Source organism: Lolium rigidum, chromosome 1, assembly GCF_022539505.1.
Source record: "Lolium rigidum isolate FL_2022 chromosome 1, APGP_CSIRO_Lrig_0.1, whole genome shotgun sequence".
Lineage (NCBI taxonomy): Eukaryota > Viridiplantae > Streptophyta > Magnoliopsida > Poales > Poaceae > Lolium > Lolium rigidum.
Genome location: NC_061508.1, coordinates 229,686,007 through 229,712,313, shown reverse-complemented (window position 1 = coordinate 229,712,313; position 26,307 = coordinate 229,686,007). Strand labels below are relative to the sequence as shown.

The window sequence follows — 26,307 nt, the reverse complement described above, 5'->3', positions numbered from 1 at the left end:
ACTTCATGGATTATGAAAAACTAAAGAGCATCGCTGCAGACAGACTGTGCTAAAAAAGGCGGGGAAGACCCCAATACCTGGATATTTGGAAACTTACCTGTAAGAAAATTTCAATGACCCTTTATCTTTTTTGTTAATTGTATCTCATATTGCATAAGTTAATACAATGTTTTCATTTTCTCATCCCAACAGTGGAAAGCACCAAATGATATAGTTTACTACCAGAAAAGGAATCCACTAAAAAGAATGTATCCGCATCATGAAGACCAAATGATGTCGGCAAAGCGTACATTCAGAGGATCAAGCATTCCAGCTGGTGGTTCCATTGAAGAAGAAAACACCAGTGTATCAGAAGATACATTGGAATAGATTGACAACCTGCTGACTAGCGCATACGACCTATCACACAAAGTACCAACTACATTTGACCGCCTCAAAAATGGAACAGCTGCTGAAAACCAAGCATCTACTTGTCAAAGAAATTTCGACAACGAAGCTAAAGTTATAGAAAGTTTACGGAAGACAACATTTCATCTCAGACAAACTTTCGCATTGTTCAAGAAAGCACAGGATGAACGTTGCAAGCAAATTCAGCAAGATGAAAGGATAGCAAATAATGAGGTAAGACAAAAGACATAATTACACTGGCAATTTTTTGTTGTGTCTGTTCAAATTTAACTAATCTAACTACTTACAAATCATAATTTTAAATTTCCAAGTACAACAATATAAGACTAATAAAGTTTAAATACAAAAAACCAGGTTGACAAAGAAGCTGCATCTCCAACTCAAGAAGGCACTTGCAGAAAAAACAAGAAGTGGAAAAAATGTGAGTTAACCTCGACTACATATGAGTTAACTTCAATTACAAATACAGCAACCGTTTAAATTATTTTTCTAACTTGTTAACATATCGTAACAGGTTGCGAAGTAACCTGCTTCTACAAAAGAAAGGATTCAGGTACAATCAAACAATGAAGATAATATTAACTTGTTCATTGAATACAAAATAAAGTAATACTATTAAGTTGCTATGGTGAATTTACAAAATAAATAATTTTTTTTATAATAAACTTTTTATGTTATATCTTTGATTTACAGGTGCAAGATGATGGCCCAATGGAAGCATCAGAAAACTTTTACTTCTACAACTGAAGTGTGATGAATGTCTGTACTAAGACGTTGATTTGAACTACCTACAACTTTTTTAGTATCTGTACTTTTTATAAACGTCAGCAAAGTTGAAAATCCGCAAACATATCATTGCATAACTTCCTGATTCGAACCAGTGATTATCAATGTGAAACAAGTGTACTCTTTTCTAACCATGTTGGTTGCATTCTACCTCGCAGGAAAAAAAAAATCAAAAACAAAATCTTGCAGAACAAATTTTTGCTCCTCTTGGTGCGGACACTGTACTCGTATCTCCATCACCTTTGTACTCCACAATCCTTGCACATGTAACTCCGCCAGACAAAACAGAAATTGTTGCAGAGAAACAAAAAAAAAAACACGGTTGGTACGGACGCTGTACTCGTCTCTATGTCACCTCCGTACTCCACAATCCTTCCACATGTACCTCCGCTAGACAAAACAGAAATTGTTGCAGAGAAACAAACAAAAACACGGACCCCTGCTCCCATTGGTGCGGACACTATACTTGTCTCTCTGTCACCTCCGTAATCCACAATCATTGCACATGTACCTGCGTTAGACAAAACGGAAAATCACAAAGGGAAACAAAGGGAAACACGGTATAGTGCTCCTCACCGTGAGGATGCTGTAATCGTTTCTCCCACACATCTGTACTACACAAGCCTTGCACCTGTACCTGCGCTAGACAAAACGGAAAATCACAAAGGGAAACACGGTACCGTGCTCCTCATCGTGCGGATCTTTGTACTCGTCACTACCTCATATCTGTACTCCACAAGCCTTGCACACTGTACTGCGCTAGACAAAACGGAAAATCACAAAGGGAAACACGGTACCGTGCTCCTCACCGTGCGGATGCTTGTACTCGTTTCTCCCTCATATCCGTACTCCACAAACCTTGCACCTGTACTGCGCTAGACAAAACGGAAAATCACAAAGGGAAACACGATACGGTGCTCCTCACCGTGCGGATCTCGTACTCGTCTCTACCTCACATCCGTACTCCACAAGCCTTGCACCTGTACCTGCGCTAGACAAAACGGAAAATAACAAAGGGAAACACAGTACCGTGCTCCTCACCGTGATGATGGTGTACTCGTCTCCACCTCACATCTGTACTCCACAAGTCTTGCACACTGTACTGCGCTAGACAAAACGGAAAATAACAAAGGGAAACACAGTACCGTGCTCCTCACCGTGAGGATGGTGTACTCGTCTCCAACTCACATCTGTACTCCACAAGTCTTGCACCTGTACCTGCGCTAGACAAAACGGAAAATAACAAAGAGAAACACAGTACCGTGCTCCTCACCGTGAGGATGGTGTACTCGTCTCCACTTCACATCTGTACTCCACAAGTATTGCACCTGTACCTGCGCTAGACAAAACGAAAATCATCCAGAGAAATAATCGAGTTAGAGCTGTAGCTATGAGTGCTACAGACGGGTTGATGAGAGGAATAGAAGTGATTGACACGGGAGCTCCTCTCGGTGTTCCGGTCGGCGGAGCTACTCTCGGACGAATTTTCAACGTTCTTGGGGAGCCTGTTGACAATTTGGGTCCTGTAGATAGTAGTGCGACGTTCCCTATTCATAGATCTGCACCCGCCTTTATCGAGTTAGATACGAAATTCTTGATGCAGACGCTGTACTCGTTAATCCCTCACCTCCATACCAACCAAGCCTTGCACCTTCAACTACAATAGACAAAAACGGGAATAATCCAGAGAAACAAGGTCAAGTGCTCCTCTTAGTGAAGACGCTGTACTCGTATTTCCGCCACCGCTGTACTGTACAAGCCTTGCACTTGTACCTGCGCTATTGTCTTTCCTATTATTATCTTTTTGAGAACAATCCCATCCACACATCGGAAACTAATGAACCACAACATCCACAGCATGCTGGAACAATATAATATATGTAAAAGGCACTGGACGACAAAACACCGCACTAGGTCCCGTATGTCATAAAGGCATAATACAATAAGTGTAAAAGAGAGTGGACGACAAGACCTCACAGTAGCTCCCGGATGTAATAGTGGCAGAATAGAATAAACATAAAACAGAGTGGACGATAATGCCCCCAAGTAGGTCCCAAATGTATAGAGTCATAATAGAATAAATATAAAAGTGAATGGACAATAACACCCCGAAGTAGGTCGGAAATGTCTTTGGGTAGAAACCACACCAAAACTACTCTACTTGGCTTCTAAAATCAACAGTTCCACACCAACCGCTTTGCAAGAATCCACCTCCTTATCCAAAACAGGAAAAGAAAGCAACAACAGCAAGGGAGCATCGCCGGCATCTCCATCACAGCACACCAGCTTCAATTCGGAAAACTATCCCAGGTTTCGGATCATTGGTATGTATATCTCCAAAACTTATAGATTCGGTGGAAACTCTATGTTATAAATAGATCAGTCGCATACCACAATAATGCAGAAAACAGATCTAGGGTCTACTGGAAAACAGTCTCACTACGCTTTCTTTTGCCACCTCGTGAATCAAGCACGAACTTGAAGTTCCGCTCATGGATCTAATAGGAACAAACATCACACACATACATCGTATTCGAGGTCAACCAAGGGAAAAAGATCAAATGTCGGCGGACACGAGAGATATCAATAAGTATATAAAATTTTAATTCCAAGTCAACCAAGAAAACAAGGTTAAATGATTAATATAGGTCATGAACAATATATTCGTTGCTAAAATATACTAATATTCCACACTATGATATTTAAATGACAAATAAGAAAAGATATAACTATAAATCAAATGAATTTCATTATCACTTCGAACTAAGTTGAAACAAATAAATTATTTATATCCAAAATGTATTTGTTTGCATTAGTGAATAATCTGTAGTTCTTTGGTCTCCAAAATATATTGCAAGCATATGCAATTTGATGGTTACCTTTTTGTTCTACATAGAAAATGCTCTCAAGACTGCAAGAGGATGCACACAACGGGGCAAAGAAGTACGGATACTTGTGCGAAAGCTGTCCAATATGCGAGGCCGACCCTCACTACCGGGTTTCAAAAAATATATTACTCATCAAATACAATGAAAGTTGACCTAAATTCAATTTAAATATGATTTACAATGAATGAATTAATAATTGAAATGTCATATCTAGGAAACACTTGCTTGCAAGAATTCGGGAGACTGCGCAATCAAGGGCGAGAGGAATACGGAAACTTGTGCAACAACTATCCAACATACGGCGTCGACCCTCAAGACCAGGTTTTCAAATAATCATAAGTTAATGCTTAGTTGCGTATAAACCATATTACTTCATGTCATGCAATGAAAGTTAATTTAATTTTATTTAAATCTTAATGCATCTAAACTATATGATCTTAATGCATCTAAAGCTGTAGGAAAGTCACGCAACAGTAATCAGGGTACAACCAACACCGCCACTGAAAAGAGGCAAAGCAATGATGAAAGTGACAACAACACGGAAAAAGGTGTTGACGAGAGATATTGATGAAAGTTATGCACAGTTTATCTCGGAGGTGTTGAACAAGATAAGCTGTTAGAGGTACAAATAGTAGCAACCAAAAAAGCAAACATTACAGTGAATATATAGTTTTCAATGAAAAATTTATAATACCTCTTGATTGTAGGACCTGGACTGTATGGAAACGAAAATTTTGACGAAGCATGCGTCTTTGGAAACCACGTGGAGATGAATTACACTCAAGTACTCCAGCTGACAAATGAAGTCATCACGAACCAGACACCAGCTATTAAACATTATATTTGCACCATGACTAAATCATTTGTTACAAGAGGCATATCTAAGATGGTAAGTTTATCGGAGTTTTCGTAAGTCTATCTCGTCAATTATATAAAATACTTACTGTCTTCATGACAAGAAAACTTCTGACATACTGTACAACAAAACTAATAATGGTTCGTTAATATCTTCTTAGGAATTTTCAGAAGAATTCACTAATGAACACATTCGCGGATTCATACAAGAACCGGTTAAAGTTGCTGTCAGCTGCACATCGGGAGACATTACAATGTATGCTACCATGAAGATGGATAAGAATGGGAAAGCTATGATAAAGAAAGGTTTCCGAGATATAGTTCAAGAATTTTACCTGAAAGAAGGAGACATTTGCTCATTTAGCTTCAAAGATGAAAGAGGATCTCCATTCTTACATGGCGAGTGCCTGGCTCAAGCTTGTCATAACAAAGCTAAAATGTGAGGCGTAAGTTAAAATAAGTACAATGTGTCGTACGAAACAATGTGAACCACGCAACGAATTACGTTCAAGTATTTGTATTTGGTTATTAGTTAATGCTAGTGTCACGTGTACTTTTCAATATTTTATATGTAATATTTGAGAAACTACTCGAATTTATTGACACCGTAATGTTAATGGTAGTGTCATATGTCCGAAAATCATTTGCTGCGAACTGTACTCGACTCGTCCTCACCAGCTGTACTCGACAAGCCTTTGCACCTGTAACTACACTAGTGAAAAAGGAAAGAGACACAGTCCTGTACTCCTACATAAGTTGTACTCGACTCCCGGTCACCCCTGCACTCGACACGCTTTTACACCTGTACCTGGGCTAGAGAAAACGGAAAGAGACAAAATCATGTACTCCTCTTTGTGCGAAACATGTACTCGGTTCGCCATCACCGCTGTACTTGACACGCATTTGAACCAGTACCTGCGATGGAGAAGCACAGACTTGTACTCATTTTCATGCGAAACCTGTACACGACTAGCCGTCATCGCCGTACTCGACACCCAATAAAACATGTACCTACGCTAGAGAAAGCGTAAATCTTTCCAGATAAATCAAAAAGAAAAACACAGTACCGTGCTCCTCTTCCTACCTAACCTGTACTCGTCTCTACGCCGGGGATGTACTTCACCACCATTCGAACATGTACCTGCGCTAGAAAAAACGGAAAATCTTTATAGATAAATAAAAAGAGAAATACAGTACCGTGCTCCTCTTCCTACATAACCTGTACTCGTCTCTACGCCGGGGATGTACTTCACAACCCTTCGGACGTGTACCTGCGCTAGAGGAAACGAAAATCTTTCCAGATAAATCAAAAGAGAAACACAGTACCGTGCTCCTCTTCCTACATAACCTGTACTCGTCTCTACGACGAGGATGTACTTCACACCACTTCGGACGTGTACCTGCGCTAGAGGAAACGAAAGTCTTTCCAGATAAATCAAAAGAGAAACACAGTACCATGCTCCTCTTCCTACATAACCTGTACTCGTCTCTACGCGGAGGATGTACTTCACACCCCTTCGAACCTGTAACTGCGCTAGAGAAAACGGAAAATTTTTCCAGAGAAACAAACAGAGAAACTACCTCGTACTCCTCTTGGTTCCGACGCTGTACTTGTCTCTACGACGAGGATGTACTTCACAACCCTTCGAACATGTACCTGCGCTAGAGGAAACGGAAATCTTTCCAGAGAAACCAAAAGAGAAATACAGTACCGTGCTCCTCTTCCTACATAACCTGTACTCGTCTCTACGACGAGGATGTACTCGACACCCAATAGAACATGTACCTACGCTAGAGAAAGCGGAAATCTTTCCGGATAAATCAAAAAGAAAAACACGAGTAACCTTTCCGAGAGAATAAAAGAGAAAACGGAAATCTTTCCGGAGAATAAAAGAGAAAATCAAACAGAAACCTTTCCAAAATCAAACAGAAACGGTACTGTATTTGGTTATTAGTTAATGCTAGTGTCACGTGTACTTTTCAATATTTTATATGTAATATTTCAGAAACTACTCGAATTTATTGACACTGTAATGTTAATGGTAGTGTCATATGTCTGAAATTCATTTGCTGCGAACTGTACTCGACTCGTCCTCACCGCTGTACTCGACAAGCCTTTGCACCTGTAACTACACTAGTGAAAAAGGAAAGAGACACAGTCCTGTACGTCTACATAAGTTGTACTCGACTCCCGGTCACCCCTGTACTCGACACGCTTTTACACCTGTACCTGGGCTAGAGAAAACGGAAAGAGACAAAATCATGTACTCCTCTTTGTGCGAAACATGTACTCGGTTCGCCATCACCGTTGTACTTGACACGCATTTGAACCAGTACCTGCGATGGAGAAGCACAGACTTGTACTCATTTTGATGCGAAACCTGTACACGACTAGCCTTCATCGCCGTACTCGACACCCAATAGAACATGTACCTACGCTAGAGAAAGCGGAAATCTTTCCAGATAAATCAAAAAGAAAAACACAGTACCGTGCTCCTCTTCCTACCTAACCTGTACTCCTCTCTACGCCGGGAATGTACTTCACCACCATTCGAACATGTACCGCGCTAGAGAAAACGGAAAATCTTTACGGATAAATCAAAAGAGAAATACGAGTACCGTGCTCCTCTTCCTACATAACCTGTACTCGTCTCTACGACGAGGATGTACTTCACACCCCTTCGGACGTGTACCTGCGCTAGAGGAAACGGAAATCTTTCCAGATAAATCAAAAGAGAAACACAGTACCGTGCTCCTCTTCCTACCTAGGATGTACTAGTCTCTACGCCGAGGATGTACTTCACACCCCTTCGGACGTGTACCTGCGCTAGAGGAAACGGAAATCTTTCCAGATAAACCAAAAGAGAAATACAGTACCGTGCTCCTCTCCTCCTACATAACCTGTACTCGTCTCCACGACGAGGATGTACTTCACACCCCTTCGAACCTGTACCTGCGCTAGAGAAAACGGAAAATCTTTCCAGATAAATCAAAAGAGAAACACAGTACCGTGCTCCTCTTCCTATAGGATGTACTCGTCTCTACGCCGAGGATGTACTTCACACCCCTTCGGACGTGTACCTGCGCTAGAGGAAACGGAAATCTTTCCAGATAAATCAAAAGAGAAACACAGTACCGTGCTCCTCTCCTCCTACATAACCTGTACTCGTCTCCACGCCGGGGATGTACTTCACACACCTTCGAACCCTGTACCTGCGCTAGAGAAAACGGAAAATCTTTCCAGATAAATCAAAAGAGAAACACAGTACCGTGCTCCTCTTCCTACCTAGGCTGTACTCGTCTCTACGCCGAGGATGTACTTCACACCCCTTCGGACGTGTACCTGCGCTAGAGGAAACGGAAATCTTTCCAGATAAATCAAAAGAGAAACACAGTACCGTGCTCCTCTCCTCCTACATAACCTGTACTCGTCTCTACGCCGAGGATGTACTTCACACCCCTTCGGACGTGTACCTGCGCTAGAGGAAACGGAAATCTTTCCAGATAAACCAAAAGAGAAACACAGTACCGTGCTCCTCTTCCTACCTAGGCTGTACTCGTCTCTACGCCGAGGATGTACTTCACACCCCTTCGGACGTGTACCTGCGCTAGAGGAAACGGAAATCTTTCCAGATAAACCAAAAGAGAAACACAGTACCGTGCTCCTCTTCCTACCTAGGCTGTACTCGTCTCTACGCCGAGGATGTACTTCACACCCCTTCGGACGTGTACCTGCGCTAGAGGAAACGGAAATCTTTCCAGATAAACCAAAAGAGAAACACAGTACCGTGCTCCTCTTCCTACCTAGGCTGTACTCGTCTCTACGCCAAGGATGTACTTCACACCCCTTCGGACGTGTACCTGCGCTAGAGGAAACGGAAATCTTTCCAGATAAACCAAAAGAGAAATACAGTACCGTGCTCCTCTCCTCCTACATAACCTGTACTCGTCTCCACGCCGGGGATGTACTTCACACACCTTCGGACGTGTACCTGCGCTAGAGGAAACGGAAATCTTTCCAGATAAACCAAAAGAGAAACACGATGACCGTGCTCCTCTTCCTACCTAAGCTGTACTCGTCTCCACGCCGAGGATGTACTTCACACCCCTTCGGACGTGTACCTGCGCTAGAGGAAACGGAAATCTTTCCAGATAAATCAAAAGAGAAACACAGTACCGTGCTCCTCTCCTCCTACATAACCTGTACTCGTCTCCACGCCGGGGATGTACTTCACACATCTTCGAACCTGTACCTGCGCTAGAGAAAACGGAAAATCTTTCCAGATAAATCAAAAGAGAAACACAGTACCGTGCTCCTCTTCCTACCTAGGCTGTACTCGTCTCTACGCCGAGGATGTATTTCACACCCCTTCGGACGTGTACCTGCGCTAGAGGAAACGGAAATCTTTCCGGATAAACCAAAAGAGAAACACAAGTACCGTGCTCCTCTTCCTACCTAGGCTTTACTCGTCTCTACGCCGAGGATGTACTTCACACCCCTTCGGACGTGTACCGCGCTAGAGGAAACGGAAATCTTTCCGGATAAACCAAAAGAGAAATACGAGTACCGTGCTCCTCTCCTCCTACATAAACTGTACTCGTCTCTACGCCGAGGATGTACTTCACACCCCTTCGGACGTGTACCTGCGCTAGAGGAAACGGAAATCTTTCCAGATAAATCAAAAGAGAAACACAGTACCGTGCTCCTCTTCCTACATAACTTGTACTCGTCTCTACGACGAGGATGTACTTCACACCCCTTCGGACGTGTACCTGCGCTAGAGGAAACGGAAATCTTTCCAGATAAATCAAAAGAGAAACACAGTACCGTGCTCCTCTTCCTACCTAGGCTGTACTCGTCTCTACGCCGAGGATGTACTTCACGCCCCTTCGGACGTGTACCTGCGCTAGAGGAAACGGAAATCTTTCCAGATAAACCAAAAGAGAAACACGATACCGTGCTCCTCTTCCTACCTAGGCTGTACTCGTCTCTACGCCGAGGATGTACTTCACGCCCCTTCGGACGTGTACCTGCGCTAGAGGAAACGGAAATCTTTCCAGATAAACCAAAAGAGAAATACAGTACCGTGCTCCTCTCCTCCTACATAACCTGTACTCGTCTCTACGCCAAGGATGTACTTCACACCCCTTCGGACGTGTACCTGCGCTAGAGGAAACGGAAATCTTTCCAGATAAACCAAAAGAGAAACACAGTACCGTGCTCCTCTTCCTACCTAGGCTGTACTCGTCTCTACGCCGAGGATGTACTTCACACCCCTTCGGACGTGTACCGCGCTAGAGGAAACGGAAATCTTTCCAGATAAACCAAAAGAGAAATACAGTACCGTGCTCCTCTCCTCCTACATAACCTGTACTCGTCTCCACGCCGGGGATGTACTTCACACACCTTCGGACGTGTACCTGCGCTAGAGGAAACGGAAATCTTTCCAGATAAACCAAAAGAGAAACACAGTACCGTGCTCCTCTTCCTACCTAAGCTGTACTCGTCTCCACGCCGAGGATGTACTTCACACCCCTTCGGACGTGTACCTGCGCTAGAGGAAATGGAAATCTTTCCAGATAAACAAAAGAGAAACACAGTACCGTGCTCCTCTCCTCCTACATAACCTGTACTCGTCTCCACGCCGGGGATGTACTTCACACACCTTCGAACCTGTACCTGCGCTAGAGAAAACGGAAAATCTTTCCAGTTAAATCAAAAGAGAAACACAGTACCGTGCTCCTCTTCCTACCTAGGCTGTACTCGTCTCTACGCCGAGGATGTACTTCACACCCCTTCGGACGTGTACCTGCGCTAGAGGAAACGGAAATCTTTCCAGATAAACCAAAAGAGAAACACAGTACCGTGCTCCTCTCCTCCTATATAACCTGTACTCGTCTCTACGCCGAGGATGTACTTCACACCCCTTCGGACGTGTACCTGCGCTAGAGAAAACGGAAAATCTTTCCAGATAAATCAAAAGAGAAACACAGTACCGTGCTCCTCTTCCTACATAACCTGTACTCGTCTCCACGACGAGGATGTACTTCACACCCCTTCGAACGTGAACCTGCGCTAGAGGAAACGGAAAATCTTTCCAGAGAAACAAACAGAGAAACTACCTCGTACTCCTCTTGGTTCCGTCGCTGTACTTGTCTCTACGACGAGGATGTACTTCACAACCCTTCGAAAATGTACCTGCGCTAGAGGAAACGGAAATCTTTCCAGATAAATCAAAAGAGAAAACGGAAATCTTTCCAGAGAATAAAAGAGAAAATCAAACAGAAACCTTTCCAAAAGAAAAAAATAGAAAAAAAACAACAGTTTGATGCGGCGAAGGCGCCTTGATACGAGGCGAAGCCGAGCCGTAGCAATCGCTTCGACATAGGGGGGTAACGACAAACGGGGACAACGACATATGTCTGCCATTCATTATGTTTATTAATGTTTGATGCGCCGAAGGCTGCTCAATCTGAGGCGAAGCCGAGCCGTAGCAATCGCTTCGATATATGGGGGTAACGACAAACGGGGACAACGACATATGTCTGCCATTCATTATGTTTATTAATGTTTGATGCGCCGAAGGCGCCTTGATACTGAGGCGAAGCCGAGCCGTAGCTATCGCTTCGACATATGTCATCTCGTAGCACTCTGTTGGAATTAAAAAAAAATTGTAATTTGAAAGTGCTACCTCCCTCCCATTAATTCCCCAGAAAACTCACAGCCTGGAAATACAAAGGGAAAAAGCCAAAAAGAAAGTCCCGCCCAATTTTTTGAAAACGTACTGCGCGCGTAAAGGGAAAAAGAAGATTAACGGGTCCGCATATTGTTAACGGGTCTACGGCGCGTAAAGGGAAAAAACCAAACCCGGAAAACGATTCGCGTCTTTTCCCGGGGACACGTTCCGCGCGCGACACGTGTCGTCGCGAGAGCGCGCGCGGGGGATGGGTTTTTCCCTTCTCAAAGGTCGGCCTTCGTGTAGTGGCACCCTACGGGGTGCCGCACACCCCTCCGACCCGACGGCTGTTAACTGGGCCGCGGCCCATCAGGTAACCTCTTTTTCTTTTTTGTTTTCTTATTTTTTTCCCTTTTTGTGTTTATAGTTTTGTTTTTAAAAACTAACATTTTACAGGCTTTTTATGTTTTCAAATTTGTTCAAAATTTTCTGTCTACAGATTTTAAAAAAAATTTGAATTCAAATTCGTTCAAAATTTGAAAATTGTCAAAAAAATTAAAATTGTTTAAAATATAAAATTTGTTCAAATTACAAAATTTGTTCAAATTTGAAAAAATGTTCAAAATTTAAATTTGTTCAAATTTCAAAATTCTTCCAAAATTGGAAATTCGTTCAAGATTAAATTTTCTTCCAATTTCGAAATTCGTTCAAATATAAAAATTGTTCAAAATTAAAAATTTATTCAAATTTCAAAATTCGTTCAAGATTCAAAATTTGTTCAAATTCCAAAATTCATTCAAATTTTGTCAAACTTGAACATTTTTCAAATTTCAAAATTTTCGAAATTAAACAGAAAAATAAAACGAGAGAACAAAAAAGAAAACAGAAAAGAAAAACAGAAAACAGAAAACGGAAAAGAAAAGAAAAAGGAGAAAAAATAGGGAAAATGGCCTAACCGGGCCGGCCCACACCGCGCGCGGGGGTGTGCGGCGCCGTGCAAGTGCCGACCTGGTCGGCATATAGGAAACGCCCCTCAACCTACCTGGTCAAAATAACTATTCCCTCCGATTCATATTACTTGATGCTAATATAGACGTATCTAGACATAATTTATTTGTAGATATATCCATTTTAGCATCAAATACTTTTTTTAGGGTTGAGGCTGAAACAGAACCCTCATTTCCCCACTCGATCTGGACTAGTGCAGGTTCAGAGGCAAAACTGAAAGACCCTTCAATCTGGTCAATGCACGCTCTCCTCTGAAATTTGCCCCAACCTCCTCGCGTCCTCCTCTTCTGGTAGACTCAATCGCCACCATCGCCCCGATTCGTCCTCCGCCGAGCTCGCCCCGCTGCCCCGACTCGCCGCCAGCCCCCGCTGCCTCGCCCTTCGCCCCGATTCGCCGCCGAGCCCGTCCTCCTTCGACCCCGCCGCCTCCCGTCCGCCTCCGCCTCTCCCCCAAAGGCATGGCATGGAATGTATTGCAGTAAAGCCGTGATGCTACCATTGTGCTTGAGGTCGTGGTATCAGAGGACTTATGGATTTGCATGCATTTTTGGGTTGTCGGGAACACTCAATGACATCAATGTGCTTCAAAGGTATCCTTTATTTGCAAGACTAGCTTCAGGTGATTCTCCAACTTGCAATTACAAAGTTATGGACAATGAGTACACAATGGGATACTATCTCACCGATAGCATTTATATTGAGTGTGCAACTCTTGTAAGTCCATTAAAGAGAAGAAAGGAAAACCATTATCAAAGAAAGAAGCTAATTTCATAAAGGCACAAGAGGCAGCCCTCAAAGACATTAAGAGAGCTTACGGTGTTTTGCAAGCAAGATTTGCCATTGTTCGGGGTCCACTCATTTTTAGGACAAGAAAACCCTTGTGAACATCATGAAGTGTTGTGTCATTCTACACAACATGATACTCGAGGATGAGAGGGGGTTAAACTTGCCATGTTTTTAGGACAATGTTGGTACCCGAGTGCGAGTGGAGAGGAACCCCGATCGCTCATGACCCACAAATATAGGGGGTCGCAACAGTCTTCAAGGGAAGTAAAAATCCAAATTTATTGATTTGACATAAGGGGAGTCAAAGAATATTTATAAGCTTTAACAGATGAGTTGTCAATTCTCCTGCACCTGGAAATAGACTTGCTCGCAATAGTTTATCAGTAGTAACAATATTATAGCAGTGGTAGAAGTGAAGTAACAACAGTAATGAAATAAAAACAGCAATTACGATAATTGTAGTAGACAACAGGATTAAAATATTATAGGCACATGGATGGATGAACGAGCGTTGCATGAATGAGAGAGTTCATATAATAGCAAGACATAGGCATTGCAAATAATAATGATATAAGCATCCTAGTATAAGATAACCATAGGTGTGTGTTCCTATTTAGTCATGCGTGCTCGCAATGAGAAACTTGCACGACATCTTTTATCCTACCAGCCCGTTGCAGCAGGGCTCTAGGAAAACTACTGGTAATTAAGGTACTCATTTTAATAGAGTACCGGAGCAAAGCATTAACACTCCGTAAACACAAGTAATCCTCACATCATAGCCATGCCCTCCGGTTATCCCAATCATTGTTCAAAAATAATAATTATCATCATGAATCAATAACATGTGAATACAGCCTAAGACCACATTGTTGCCTGGTGTAAACAATATTGTTCAATTAAACAAACTTAGTTGTCTTAAAAAAACATAGCTCTCGGTTCCAAAATATAAGGCACATTTGAATGTTTTTCTGGTCAAGGAGCGTTCAATTTTTGATTACAATTTTTTATTTATATGATTTATAAAATTAGTAAATATATGCTCCAATTTCTTTCAGCCATAGTAAAACCTATAAATTTAAGTATTTCTTAAGAGTAAATAAAACGTTTCCAAACCTAATTGCTCTGCACCCGTGATAGGCTGTAGCTACTACACCTAAGAGTGATTATGGCAGCTGGCTATAAGATTTAACTATTACTACCTTCATCCCAAGACTTAAGGCCTATTTTTTTCATAAAGTCAAACTATGTTAAGTTTGACTAAGTTTTTATCAAAAATCATTAACATGAAAAGTACAAAATCAATATCATTAGATAGATAATGAAATATATTTTCATATGGTACCTACAAAATATCATATTTATTCATAAATTCTTCTAAAAGTTTGATCAAACTTTACTTCGTTTAACTTTCTGAAAAAAATATAGGTCTTAAGTCTTAGGATGGAGGTAGTATATTTATATTTAATTAAAATTGAGAAAATAGAAAACAGAAGATAAGCAAGCTCTAAGTTAAGAGCTAGCGGCTGCACCGTCTACTAGACATTTTTTGTGAGACTATGTAGTGAGTCTTAACAAACTAGTATAATTTTATAGGAGTGTGGCGTTTTATACACCGAGCTAAATATAGCTTGGTTTTTGAAAAAAATGAAAATAATATTTTAAAGTTCCAAAAAATCCTTAAAAAAATTCTAGATGTAGGTAATGATGTATTCTATAATTGTGCAAAATTTTAGCTCGAAATACGTTACATTCTAGCCAGTGCAAAAGTAAATATTTAAAAATCTGAAGTGATGAACAGTGCAAACTTTGAAACATCCAAAACACGGCAGATTTTGTCATTTTTGTGTGGCTACAAATACTTGGTGTTTGGAGTTGAGATTTTACATGTTGGCATAATACATCATTATCAACATCTAGATTTTGTTTCGAATCTTTTTAGAACTCTAGGATGTCATTTTTTTTCAAAATAGTGGCCAACATGCAACCCGAGGGGGAGGCTGCCATGTATAGAGTAGCTTTAGGTATAATAGTAGTACTGTCTCGATTTGGCGTTATGCCGATGGAGATCTGGTGGACGAGGCTTGAGGGGGGTGGTGTTGCTTCTACTCATGCCGCTCCGGTGGATAGGGCCTATGGTGAGTAGCAGCATTGTGTTCCCCTCCACGCAGAATAAGACCGGTTTGGCTTTCGAGCTGGCAGATCTGGAGGTCCTTATCCAATTTTTGTCGTCTTGGTGACGGAAAGAACCCGTGGTGTCGGGATCTTGTCAGATCCCTCGGGTTTTGGAGCCGGCGGGGGGGGGGGGGATCTTTTTGCTTCGTTGAGATGCCGAAGACGAAGGTCTACAACTGCCTCTGTTTGATGTTGCTTCTTTGGCGCACAACTTAGGGGAGTGCATCCTCGGCGGCGCTTTCGTTGTCAACTCTTCAGGCTGAATGGCGGCCACTCCCCCTTGCCTATTGGCAGCAGATGGCTAGCGCAAGGAATACTTCAACCTCCATCTTCAGAGGCCTTCTAGATCTGTCGTGTTTGGCTCCTGTTGTGGTGACACAAGTGGCGATGTCCCCGACGTTACCGTAGTTGAGCACGGCAGGATGCAGCTCGAGCTTGGTGGAGATGGAGCTGGACCAGATCACCATTTTAGTTTAGATCTGAGGTTACACCACTTAAAGTTAATGAAGATTCTCGATCCTTCGGGACCATCCCCGTTCAAAAAAATACGCTTGCATTATTTGCACAATAGCAATATTCAAGAAATCGGTAATCGTTAACTGCTCGGTCGGCTTGAGATTAGGGATTAATCAGAAATCGGCCTATTAACTGATTAATCAGTTGACTATTAATCGGTGTTTTTTTTCAAAACTCAAAGTTCCAAGCACTAAATTATGCTCTATTGAACAAGTAAAAGTTGCAAAAGAGCATAAAAGAAATGTTTTACACGTGATTACCTTGCTTGAAGTGAACATGACATGCAAAAAAGTATGGCCGAACCTGACAGGTACACAACAAACAAAAATTGGACAGCACCACGGTATACATATTAGCAATTTGCACATCAATAAACATCATCAAGGCAGTAGATATTAGATAACCATGTCCACAGATAAATCTAGAAGCATAGAAGAACATGACGAGTTCACATCAGTACATCTTACATAATCAGGTTTACAAATTAAATAAATATAGGACATCACGGCAGTCCATACTCCATACTAAATAACTGGGTCCGACAAATAAACATTGGTTCTCCACAACCGAAATAAAATAGATAGGATCATATGAATAATAATATGATTGTTAAATAAAGCCCCAAGATTCAAGGCGGAATCACGTCCTCCTCATCTTCATTGTCGTTGGTTTCAATAACCCGATCATCATCAGACTCAAACTCTATGTCATCCTCCATGACAACATCATGTTCAGATTCGCCATCGGAAACAAATTCTTCTACTTCATGGAGTTCTCTCACCATCGCACCTACGAGGCTCCATTCCCATTGCTTCATCAATGATGGTGTCATTCAGCCCCGTGGCAGGATCAACCTCATCATCAACATATGCACCTTCAACTATCCAATCTTGTGCCATTGAAGCATCATCACCAAGGAGAACATCAGAAGAGGAGTACTTATTTCTCTTATCCATCATTCTTCCATTAAACTGAATATAAACTAGATTGTCCCTACGGCGCACATCTAGCTTATTTCTCCTCTTTGCATCAACCTACATATTGTGAGGTGGGGCATAGTCAATCACATCTGATCACAAATAAAATAAGGATCATATTTGACTTATTGCAAATTGAGAGTTACTTGTTCATAAACACTCCAATTTCTTTCACATTCGGAAGAGCTCGTGGTCAAGTTGAGTATCCTCAAAGCCATGTCCATCAACACAGGAGTTTGTAGTCCATAAGTTTCCCACCACTCCCCTACAATTATAAAGAAAATACAAGTATTAGGCATCAGCCCGTAATTTCAGAAATGCGATATGTAGAAATTATCATTGAGAACAATCTTACCGGCATTATAATTTTCATTTCCAATTGCAAAAAAAGAAGCAATTCAACAATATAGAACACCTTGTCTGTTCAACACTTCAACATAGAACATCACGCATTCACACACAAATCGAAGCTACAGTGACATTGTTAAAAGTTAAAACGGAATGAGCAACTGAGCAATATTATCACACCATCGAGCATTGAGCAGTATATTCCACTATTCCAGAACGCCATATGGCAGATTGGATTTTCAACACTATCTAGCATCTTCCCTACTATATCAATATGCCATGGATTACAGATTCTGTGTACATGACGATGGGAATAAGATGGACTTCATTACTACATTAGTTCAAGAATGATTAAGGCGTGACTGTGTACATACGAATTTTAAGATTTTGCAGATTGAACTAAAATACTTGACAAGAGGCCAGGGGAACAAGATGTACGTCATACCTGTAGCTGTGGAGGAGTTCTTTAAGCAGCAGAGCGGAGGCAGACAAGATCGTGGCGCCGGAAGCCGATCGATGGCGAGCGGCCGGACGCGTCGGGATCGTGCTCCTACACGATGGAGAGCAGCCGGAAGTCGATCGATGGCGGCGAGGATGGGTACAACCGTACAGGTCGCCACTGCCACGAATTAAACCTTCTAGGATTGACGCTGGAGAGATGCGTCCGCCGGAGCTGAGCAATGGGGGCGGCGGCGATTGAATCGCAGCAGTTATCACCGAGCGGAGAAAGCGAGCTCGACGTTTCGGCTGATTATTTATCGAGGAGGCACGGAAATTATAGAGCGGTTATTGTGCGGGAGGCGGTAGGTCGGGCGGAAGGCCATTTTTTAACGTTTCGCCTTGACCTGTTAATCGGTACACACCGAGTAATCGCTTGTCAGACCGATTAAGCGGCCCAAACGAGTAACCTCGACGATTAGGCTTATTCGACATGGTCACCTGACGAGCAGCGATTATACGGCCGTAATCGGCAGCTCGACCGATTTTTTGAACATTGGACAATAGTTAGCTATAAAAATTTAAAAGTCAAGGATACTATGTTGGGTAAGGAGTTAAGAGCATGTCTAACAGGTCCCGTATTTCGCTGCCCCGTATAACTCTCGCATTTCGCCCGTATCGAAAAACTGCTCCATTTCGAGCCATTCCGTCTAGCAGACCCCGTATTTCGCCCCGTATTTTCAAAAATAAAAACCCCGGGAAGTTCATCTTCATTGATCATACTACGGATCATACATACATTCCGATCATACTACGGTTCATACTACATCTAACTACGGATCAACCTACGTCTACTCGTCAAGGATGACGTAGGGGATGAAGGCGATGGAGGCCGCCTCCTCCAGCGCCTCCAGCGCCTCCCGCGCCTCGAACTCCTGGACGGCGGCGATGGCCGCCGCCTGCTCCTCTGCTTCCGCCCGAGCTTTCTCGGCGGCATCCGCCTCGGATTCGGCCACCGCACGCCGGAAGGCCGCCTCCTCCTCTGCCGCCTCCTCTTCCTCCTCGCCGCCTCCGCTTCCTCCGGCGCTGGTGCTGCCGATGGTCGCCGCCCATGCCGCCTTGGACGCGCGGTCGCGCTGCCACTCGGCGAGCCACTTGTCGAAGGCTTCGCCGCTCATCGGCTTGAGCGGCGGGTCTTGACGGTACCACCGCCCGCCCGCCGCGTACTTCCGGAGCGAATCCGGCATGTACAGCGCGCCGGCGTACCGGCACGCCGCACGGCGGCTCCCGGCGGCGGATCTCTTGCACTTGAGCCGCCACGCCTCCTCCACGGTGTCCGGCGAGCGGGATCGCTTCGATCCGCTCGCCGGCGAGGCGGTACTACGGCGGCGGGAGTCCATGCAGGTGGCGGCGGGTGGAATGCGGCGCGGGGAGCGACTAATTGCTCGCCGGAGCGAGGAGGAGGAGGCGGCGGCGCACGGCGGAGCTAGGGTTGCGAGTGAGGGGTTAACCCCTCACTCGCACTCGCGCCCGGTATAAATAGTGGGCGGAGGGGCCGATTTCCTGGGCCGCGTATTCCGCCGAAACGGGGCGGCCCGAATACGGGGCCTTCTAGACGGCCCAAACCGCGCCTGCCCCGTATGTCGCCGGAATTTTACAGGGTGAGCGGGTTATAAGGGGCCTGTTAGACATGCTCTAAGTTCTATAGAATCAGGTAGAGATGGATTTTTTTTTTATAATGTGCGTTTTATTACTTTGACAAGCAATTACACCCAACCTCTGCATAGTTAGGATGCACAAACATCTCAAATATCTTAAAGTGAAAAAAAATGTGAATTACATATCAAACATAAGCAATTGTAGAACGCCTAGGATGAAGGTGGTGGTCCGATCCTTAGATTATACTACCACCCATGTAGGGAAAAAATATTCCTCGCCGTATCCTCCAATCGTGTACAAACCTTCATAAAGAGATTGCGATTCTCTGCCCTTTGTAGCGTAGATCACGAACAGAGAGTAGCCGTACATCTGTAAATAACCTGCAAGAGAGAGCAATTCTTACATGAAAAACTTTGTCATTTATGTATAGCCATAGCGACCATATAAGGCAAACGCTCCCACCCTAATAAGCGTTCTAAATCTATAATCAATATCATGAAGCTAATTACCAAAAATATTGACTACTACCATGAAGCCAATTACCAGAAATGGCTTAATACACTGACATTATTTGTACAGTTAGCACCAATAAGCACGGTACATCCGTGCCACTCGGTAGGTCAGAGATGAGGCCACTGGTAGCGCAAAAACCAGATCTCACCGTAGACGAACATTCAATTCTTCGACTTACCCAAACTTCATTTCATGCATGCAGGGACCAGCTAGCCAACATAACTTCTGTTCAAACATAGAAGTAAGTTCAAAATTGCCCGTACTCATCCGTAGTGCCGCATGCGTACTACTTTCTTCAGTGTTAAAGAACGTGGGGGCAATGTACGTTTATAATTTGACACCCTTAATTGCATGTGCAGTGAACAACATCAATGGACAGATCACCATGTGGTCTGCACATACATCGTACAAGTATGAATGGATCCATCATTCGCTTGTCGATGAAGGTGGCGGCGACGAACTGCAGTAGCCCTTGAGCTTGAGCTTCCCGCCATACACTTCGGGTAGTTGGGACTCGTCGACAGCGTCCCGAAGCGTAGCATTGAGGTCCCGGTCGGCGACGAACATAAACTTCTTCTTGGTGTTATCGTCGATGAAGGGGTACACCATCTTCCACGCCGCCATGAACACGTAGGGCACATGGATTAGGAGGACCCGCCCAAGCCGCTCTGGGTAGTAGTTCTGCATGATGTCCAATGCCGCCAGTTTCGCTCGGATGTCGCAGTTTGCATACCCCCACCCTTTTAGGTCGACCACCGCCGCAAACTTCTCCTGACCCGCCGACAACCTACATTGTTATTGTCCACACAAATATGTTAGTTTATTATTAACTAGCACGGTTTCCCACACAATTGGTTATTACTAAGATAGATCGGTGTGGAGAAGTAAATACTGTGTGCATGTGTTGTCGAGGATGTAGACGACATAGCGCTTGAACTCTTCGAGATCGCGCTTCGCAGGGAGGTGTCGGACACCAAAGAGGTAGATCATGGGGCGTCCCACCTTGTCGAAGCCCTGCACGTAGAGCTTGTCCTGCACAAGCTCGTTGCGCACCACGTCTTCGGTGATGAAGCCCCGTGGCTTTGCAGTGCGCTTCCACGCGAGGTACTTGAGGAACATCGCCGATGCCTTGCCGATGTTGTGTTCACGGGCACGCAAGAATCGCCGCAACGCAAAGTCGTCCTCCTCCTGCATAGGTGAGACATGGAGAGTTAAATCGATCAATGGCTGGATCAACATCCACGTCGACACTAGGTGATTGGGAATGTGAAGTTCTGCAAAGATGATTGTTCTTGTAGGGCATGAAGGATCAGCCGGAGAGGAATGACAAGGAGTGCATTATGATTTATGAGGCGTTAGTGGACATTTGCGATGGGCTACCACGAGCGGTGTGTGTGGCTGGATCGAAGCCCTGTTATTCCGTTCGTGCCAATAAATACGGGGCCAGCTGAGGGATGCGATGTGTATTGATTGTTCCACGTTTTCCATCGCAGATTCGCAGTATCTTAATCATTCTGCTGCTCAGAAGTATTTCTCACAAAACAACACCCAGTACTTTGCTTTGCCTTGTTTGGTTCATCGGTCTAAGCGAGATTAAGGCATTGTATGGTACCGTACCGTGCGTATCTCACTGTCTAGCTAACTCAGTCTGAACTTGTAGCTTGTATATTGATATGGTCACATGGCAGCAGCTGGTCGATCGACACTCTGTTTAGCTGTGCCAACCGCTAACCACCAGTGGCCTGAGCGTTAACTACCTAGAAACTGACCAACTACCCGTCCTTTCCCGAAATGAGAAAAGCGTGTCCATATCACTTATGATCAGCACGCCAAAAGCGACCAGCAACCACTCACTCGCAGAGAGGCACATAGCTAGCACAACAGCTTGGTTTATCAGTCTTTTCTCATTTTGATTCGGTCGATCGTTTTACCTGGTTTCCGCAACTAGCTTGCTACATGCCTCCTAACCTAATCTCAGTTGCAAATTCGCAACAGTTACAACTTGACTTGCAACTCATAGATGCATAAATCCCGATGCACAAATCAACTTATAGATGCACTAATCTAATTTCCAGCTAGCAATTCCGTAAAGCCTTGCTGTAAGCCACGAACTTGATCACAGTAACAATGTTGGCTATGGTAATGTTGAGAGTTGTGATCTCACTTTGTGCAACATGGCGACTATGCAAGAGAGGAAATCAATGGACCGAGCTCAACAAGGCGTGAGAGGAAATCAAGGAACTGCTGGACCGAGAAGCTAGACGTGAACTAGTTAGTCATTAGAGCTGTTTTCGTGGACATGGAGAGGGAGAGGCAAGAAGTTGATGAGTACCTTGGACGAGGGGTCCTGGGCCTGGACAACTGACCTCATCTCCGCCACCTTCTTCCACTCCGACGCGTCGCCGCCGGCATGGCCGTTGTGCTTCGCCTGCTCGTCGCCGCAATCCATCTCTCCTCCCGCGCCTCGATTGATGCGAGTTGCCCGGGTGGCTTGGTTTTATAGCAGGACAAGGCTGAGCCGGGAGCAGGGGGAACGAGTGAGATGCGGGAATATGAGCTGTGCAAAGGATGTGAGGTGTTTTGATCTCCATCAGATTCGGATGGAACTCAGCTGCACGGGAGACGCTTGCGCTGTCGTGTCGACGCTGCGACTATTCACTACCCGACTCAGCCTAAGACAGTGAGTTAGTGAGAGCAGGCAGTAACATTTGATAACATGGCATAAAAAAAGTGAGATGGTAAGTAGCTATGTTACTATAACATCACACACTAAGACAAAATGAGTCTACAACATACATAAGTTACTATTCACTATGGAGGTAATAACTAAAACTAGTAACATGCCATATGTTACTAGTCTAAGTTACTCTCCACTATAATCAGTCTAAAGCCATTCAGTGGCCCGACGCAAAAAAAAAAGGCAAAGTGAATGTTTGCATTCGCGTGGTTGAAAAATATATATGCACCCTAGCACAACGCCCCGATGCAAAATGTCCGGTCTATCCGTGGAGACGTAAATGCGACTCAAATTTAGGGTCGAAATGCGTAGATAGCTCGCGCATCCGTCTGGCTGGTATCCAGGCCCGCTGGGCACTGACTCAGTTAAGCAAACAGTTTTTATTAATATTCGCTGGCCAAAAAGACCATGTTTCTAGGAAGGGTTAGACTAGTTAACCCAAACTATGACGGCCGTACCTACTCGTTGTCGCGTGGCCTATTATGACCAGGGTTACTCGCAGTCGCGTGGCATGCTGGCCGCCGCCGTGTCCTGATGGCCCGCTGCCATCAGAGTTCCTCCGACGGCGGGTGGCCATGCGGTGGTGAAGGCTTCCCGGTGGCCCATGGAGGGGGACACGTCCTCCAGCGGTGGGCCTTCGAAGGAAAGTGTGATAAGCGGATGCGCTTTTCTTGCCAAAGGGATTCTTGGATTTTGCTGCAGAGTACCCCTTGGGTTCCCGCGGAGCTTCATCATCATCCATGCCACTTGGATCCTTAGCCTCTTCCTTCTGGTTGCCCCTTTTTCCACGCGGACGATTTTTCCGGGCATGCTTGTAGCTAGCCTCTAGATCCGCCTTAAGGTCAATGACGAACTTGCAGTTGCAGTTGGCGTGTGTGGACTTGCCGTTGGCATCAAGATGAGCCAAACATGGCATGTCCCTACTCCTCATAGGTTTGGCGAGGGCGGGATCCATCAGACGTGACCTCGTCACTGCGCTGCTGACCGCTGCAGCATCCACCTCGACGGCCGAACGCCATGGCCACCATGTCGAATCCTTCCTGTTGTTGATTGCCAGGAGGATTCTTCCGCTTGTTGCCCTTGCCTTTCTTCTGTTGGTTTGGTACCGCGACGACTTGGAGGGGGCCTCCAGCATCATCATCTGCTGCCACGTATGACTGGCTGTTGTGATCATGCCGGTAAAGGTAAATTTTCCGGCATCTTTTTCTCATGTCAGGGTGTGACACATGAGTCCTCCTATGTTAAGAGCACCTATACAGGCTAACATGGCTGTTTCGTCACCTACACCTTCGTAGGAGTTCTTTATTTCCAACCAGCAAGACAAAAGGTTCCCGAAGGATTCTCCCTTCTTTTTGTACACTGTTGCAGGTCACAGACGGAGTAGGTTTGCTTGTAAGTTCCTTCGAAGTAGTCATTGAAGGTTTCTCTCAAGTCAAACCAGTTGTGTATGGATCTCTCCGAAATATCAGCTAGCCATTGGCATGCTGGTCCTGTGAGGTACATTTGAAGCATGCGACATGCGAGGTTTTCGGTTGCTCTGACGAAGGTACTGCGCCAAAGAAATCCTCTTGCCACATGTTGGACTTTTCTATGCGCATGATCTTCCGGCAGCGCAAAATCGTCTCGGTCATCTTCTCCAACTAAGAAAACACGGGGCTGCATGGCTGGGTTCCTCGTTCTCGTCGTTCCATAGCCGGGGGACTTGGAAAGGTGAAAGGAGGAAAACGACAAAAAAGGGAACGTATAGCGCGAGCGAGAGGGGCGGAGCGAGAGCAAGAGAACTAACCGCTTGGAGCGATCGACCGCCAAAGAGGGATTTCATCTTCTCTGTGCTTTTATTATATCTCGCTAATATAAAAAAAATGCACTAAAATATTACTTGGAGTATAAACCAAGGAGGGAGATAGAATGCTTTAGCCAGATGCCTTTTATTCCAGTTCTAACAAAAAAATTATCTTTACTTTAGGAGTCAGTGTTTCAGATCGTGCAGATCAAAAGAAATTGTTTCCGGTCGTACGATGTGTTGTAGGAGTACTAACAACCATTTGTAAAGCTGGAAGTTCCATCGCAAAGAATCATGATGCCGGGAGGATCATCTGACGGAGAATCTGGTAGAGAGCTCCTAGGTATCCCTTGTCCTGCTCTTCCTCCGGCAGTCTCACCATGCTCGCCACCTTCTCAAACTTCTCCCGCGCCAGGGCCACCTCCGCAGGCGACGCAGCGGCCGACACCGAACCCGGCAACGCTCTCAGGTTCTTGTGGAGCTCCGGCGGCGAGAGCGCCCACTGCATCGCCCAGATGCAGAGGGGTCGCATGTAGTGCAGCGACCGGTAACCGCCGCCGCCTTCGGCCGTCCACGCCTCGGGCGTCTGGAACGCGTACCCGTACCCGTCCCTGCCCCACCCGGCGTCGTGCGCGCCTTTGGCCGTCTGGAACGCCGCCTCCGGCATGCCCTCGTGGATCATGGCGGCGGCCACGCCGTAGGTGACCCCGGGCCAGACCTCCTTGGACTGCGTCGACGACGTGTCCACTGCGCCGTCCGGCCGCATCCCGTTCACCGCCCCCACCGCGCCGCCCTGCACCCGCATGACGTTGTAGTCAAGCACCGTCCCCAGCGCGCTGCGAGCCTTCTCCTCCGCCACGATCGGCTCAAGCCCGCACGCGCGCGCGTACCACTGGCCGGCGAGCTGGTCGGCCATGATGGACTTGCTGTTCCCGCTGCCGCTGTTGTCGTAGTCGAAGTAGGAGCCGTTCCAGAGCTCGCCGTCGTACACCCGCTGCGCCCTTTTGTACCGCTCGAGGAAGTACCCCTCCGCGCCGCGGTCGCCGACGACGCGCGCCATGGCGGCGGCCGCCTGGAGCGCGGCGACCCAGAGGCCGCCGGTGTAGGCGCTGACGCCGGAGACGGACCAGAGGTCGTAGGTCTGGTCGGGACGGCCCTCGTTCTCCACCATGCCGTCCCCGTCCCAGTCGAACTGGTCCATGTACGCCATGGCGAGGTACACCGCCAGCCACGCGGCGGCGGCGAAGGCGACGTTGCCCGTGGCGGCGACGTCGCGGTACACCTGGAGGACGAACTTGGGGTTGAGGTCCTTCCAGCGCGCAGGGTCGTGGAGCATGTAGGCGTTGAGCTCGAACCAGGGGTCGGCGAGGCCCAAGTCGTGCGGCACGGCGCCGAGGACCTTGCGCGGCACGGTGGCGCCGTCGAGGGTGTGCATCGGGCGTGGGTCTTGATGGAGGACTGCGCGGGCGAAGTCGCGCTGGAGGCTGAGCTCGACGGCGGGGAAGAGGCTGAGCTCGACGGCGGGGAAGAGGTTTGATGCCTTGCGTCTTATATTTACCTACCATAAACTTGTTTAGCCGCTTGCCACATGATTTGTCCATTCATCTATTAGAATCGTTTATCAACAAATTTGACATTCATTTGATTTATGTTCTCTGTCGTATCCATCCACAACAGGCAACAAGAATGTGAAACATGCGTTTTGTTGCGGCGATCAGAGAGATGGAGTGGGTGGCCGTCACAACGGTGCTCTTGA

The 26,307-nt window shown here is 45.4% G+C and overlaps 2 protein-coding genes and 1 pseudogene across 3 annotated transcripts; all 3 read right to left on the bottom strand.

The window, feature by feature from the left end:
* Positions 1 to 16,610: 16,610 nt before the first annotated feature.
* On the bottom strand, positions 16,611 to 17,942 carry LOC124683287 (annotated as a pseudogene).
* Positions 17,943 to 19,843: 1,901 nt separating this feature from the next.
* Positions 19,844 to 22,480, bottom strand: LOC124683286 (phosphatidylinositol transfer protein 3-like). 2 transcript variants are annotated; one of them, XM_047217841.1, is made up of 4 exons: positions 22,364 to 22,480; positions 20,924 to 21,219; positions 20,434 to 20,818; positions 19,844 to 19,898 (listed from the first exon to the last, which is right to left on the bottom strand). In XM_047217841.1, the coding sequence occupies exons 1-3, from the start codon at positions 22,478 to 22,480 to the stop codon at positions 20,458 to 20,460; spliced, it is 774 nt and encodes a 257-aa protein (XP_047073797.1). In that variant the 3' UTR covers positions 19,844 to 19,898; positions 20,434 to 20,457. The 2 variants fall into 2 exon arrangements, with proteins under 2 accessions (XP_047073797.1, XP_047073796.1); XM_047217840.1 differs by lacking the exon at positions 19,844 to 19,898 and having other exon boundaries at positions 20,316 to 20,818.
* A 2,363-nt stretch (positions 22,481 to 24,843) lies between these two features.
* On the bottom strand, positions 24,844 to 26,018 carry LOC124655737 (non-lysosomal glucosylceramidase-like). The gene has a single exon (XM_047194591.1). The coding sequence runs from the start codon at positions 25,984 to 25,986 to the stop codon at positions 24,844 to 24,846; it is 1,143 nt and encodes a 380-aa protein (XP_047050547.1). The 5' UTR covers positions 25,987 to 26,018.
* Positions 26,019 to 26,307: the final 289 nt, after the last annotated feature.

Coding starts and splice junctions, on each gene's coding strand:
- LOC124683286 (XM_047217841.1), bottom strand. CDS start 22,480: ATGGATTGCGGCGACGAGCAGGCGAAGCACAACGGCCATGCCGGCGGC. Junction 21,220..22,363: donor CCCAGGACCCCTCGTCCAAG/GTACTCATCAAC, acceptor TCACCTATGCAG/GAGGAGGACGACTTTGCGTT. Junction 20,819..20,923: donor CTCGACAACACATGCACACA/GTATTTACTTCT, acceptor ATAACAATGTAG/GTTGTCGGCGGGTCAGGAGA.
- LOC124655737 (XM_047194591.1), bottom strand. CDS start 25,986: ATGCACACCCTCGACGGCGCCACCGTGCCGCGCAAGGTCCTCGGCGCC.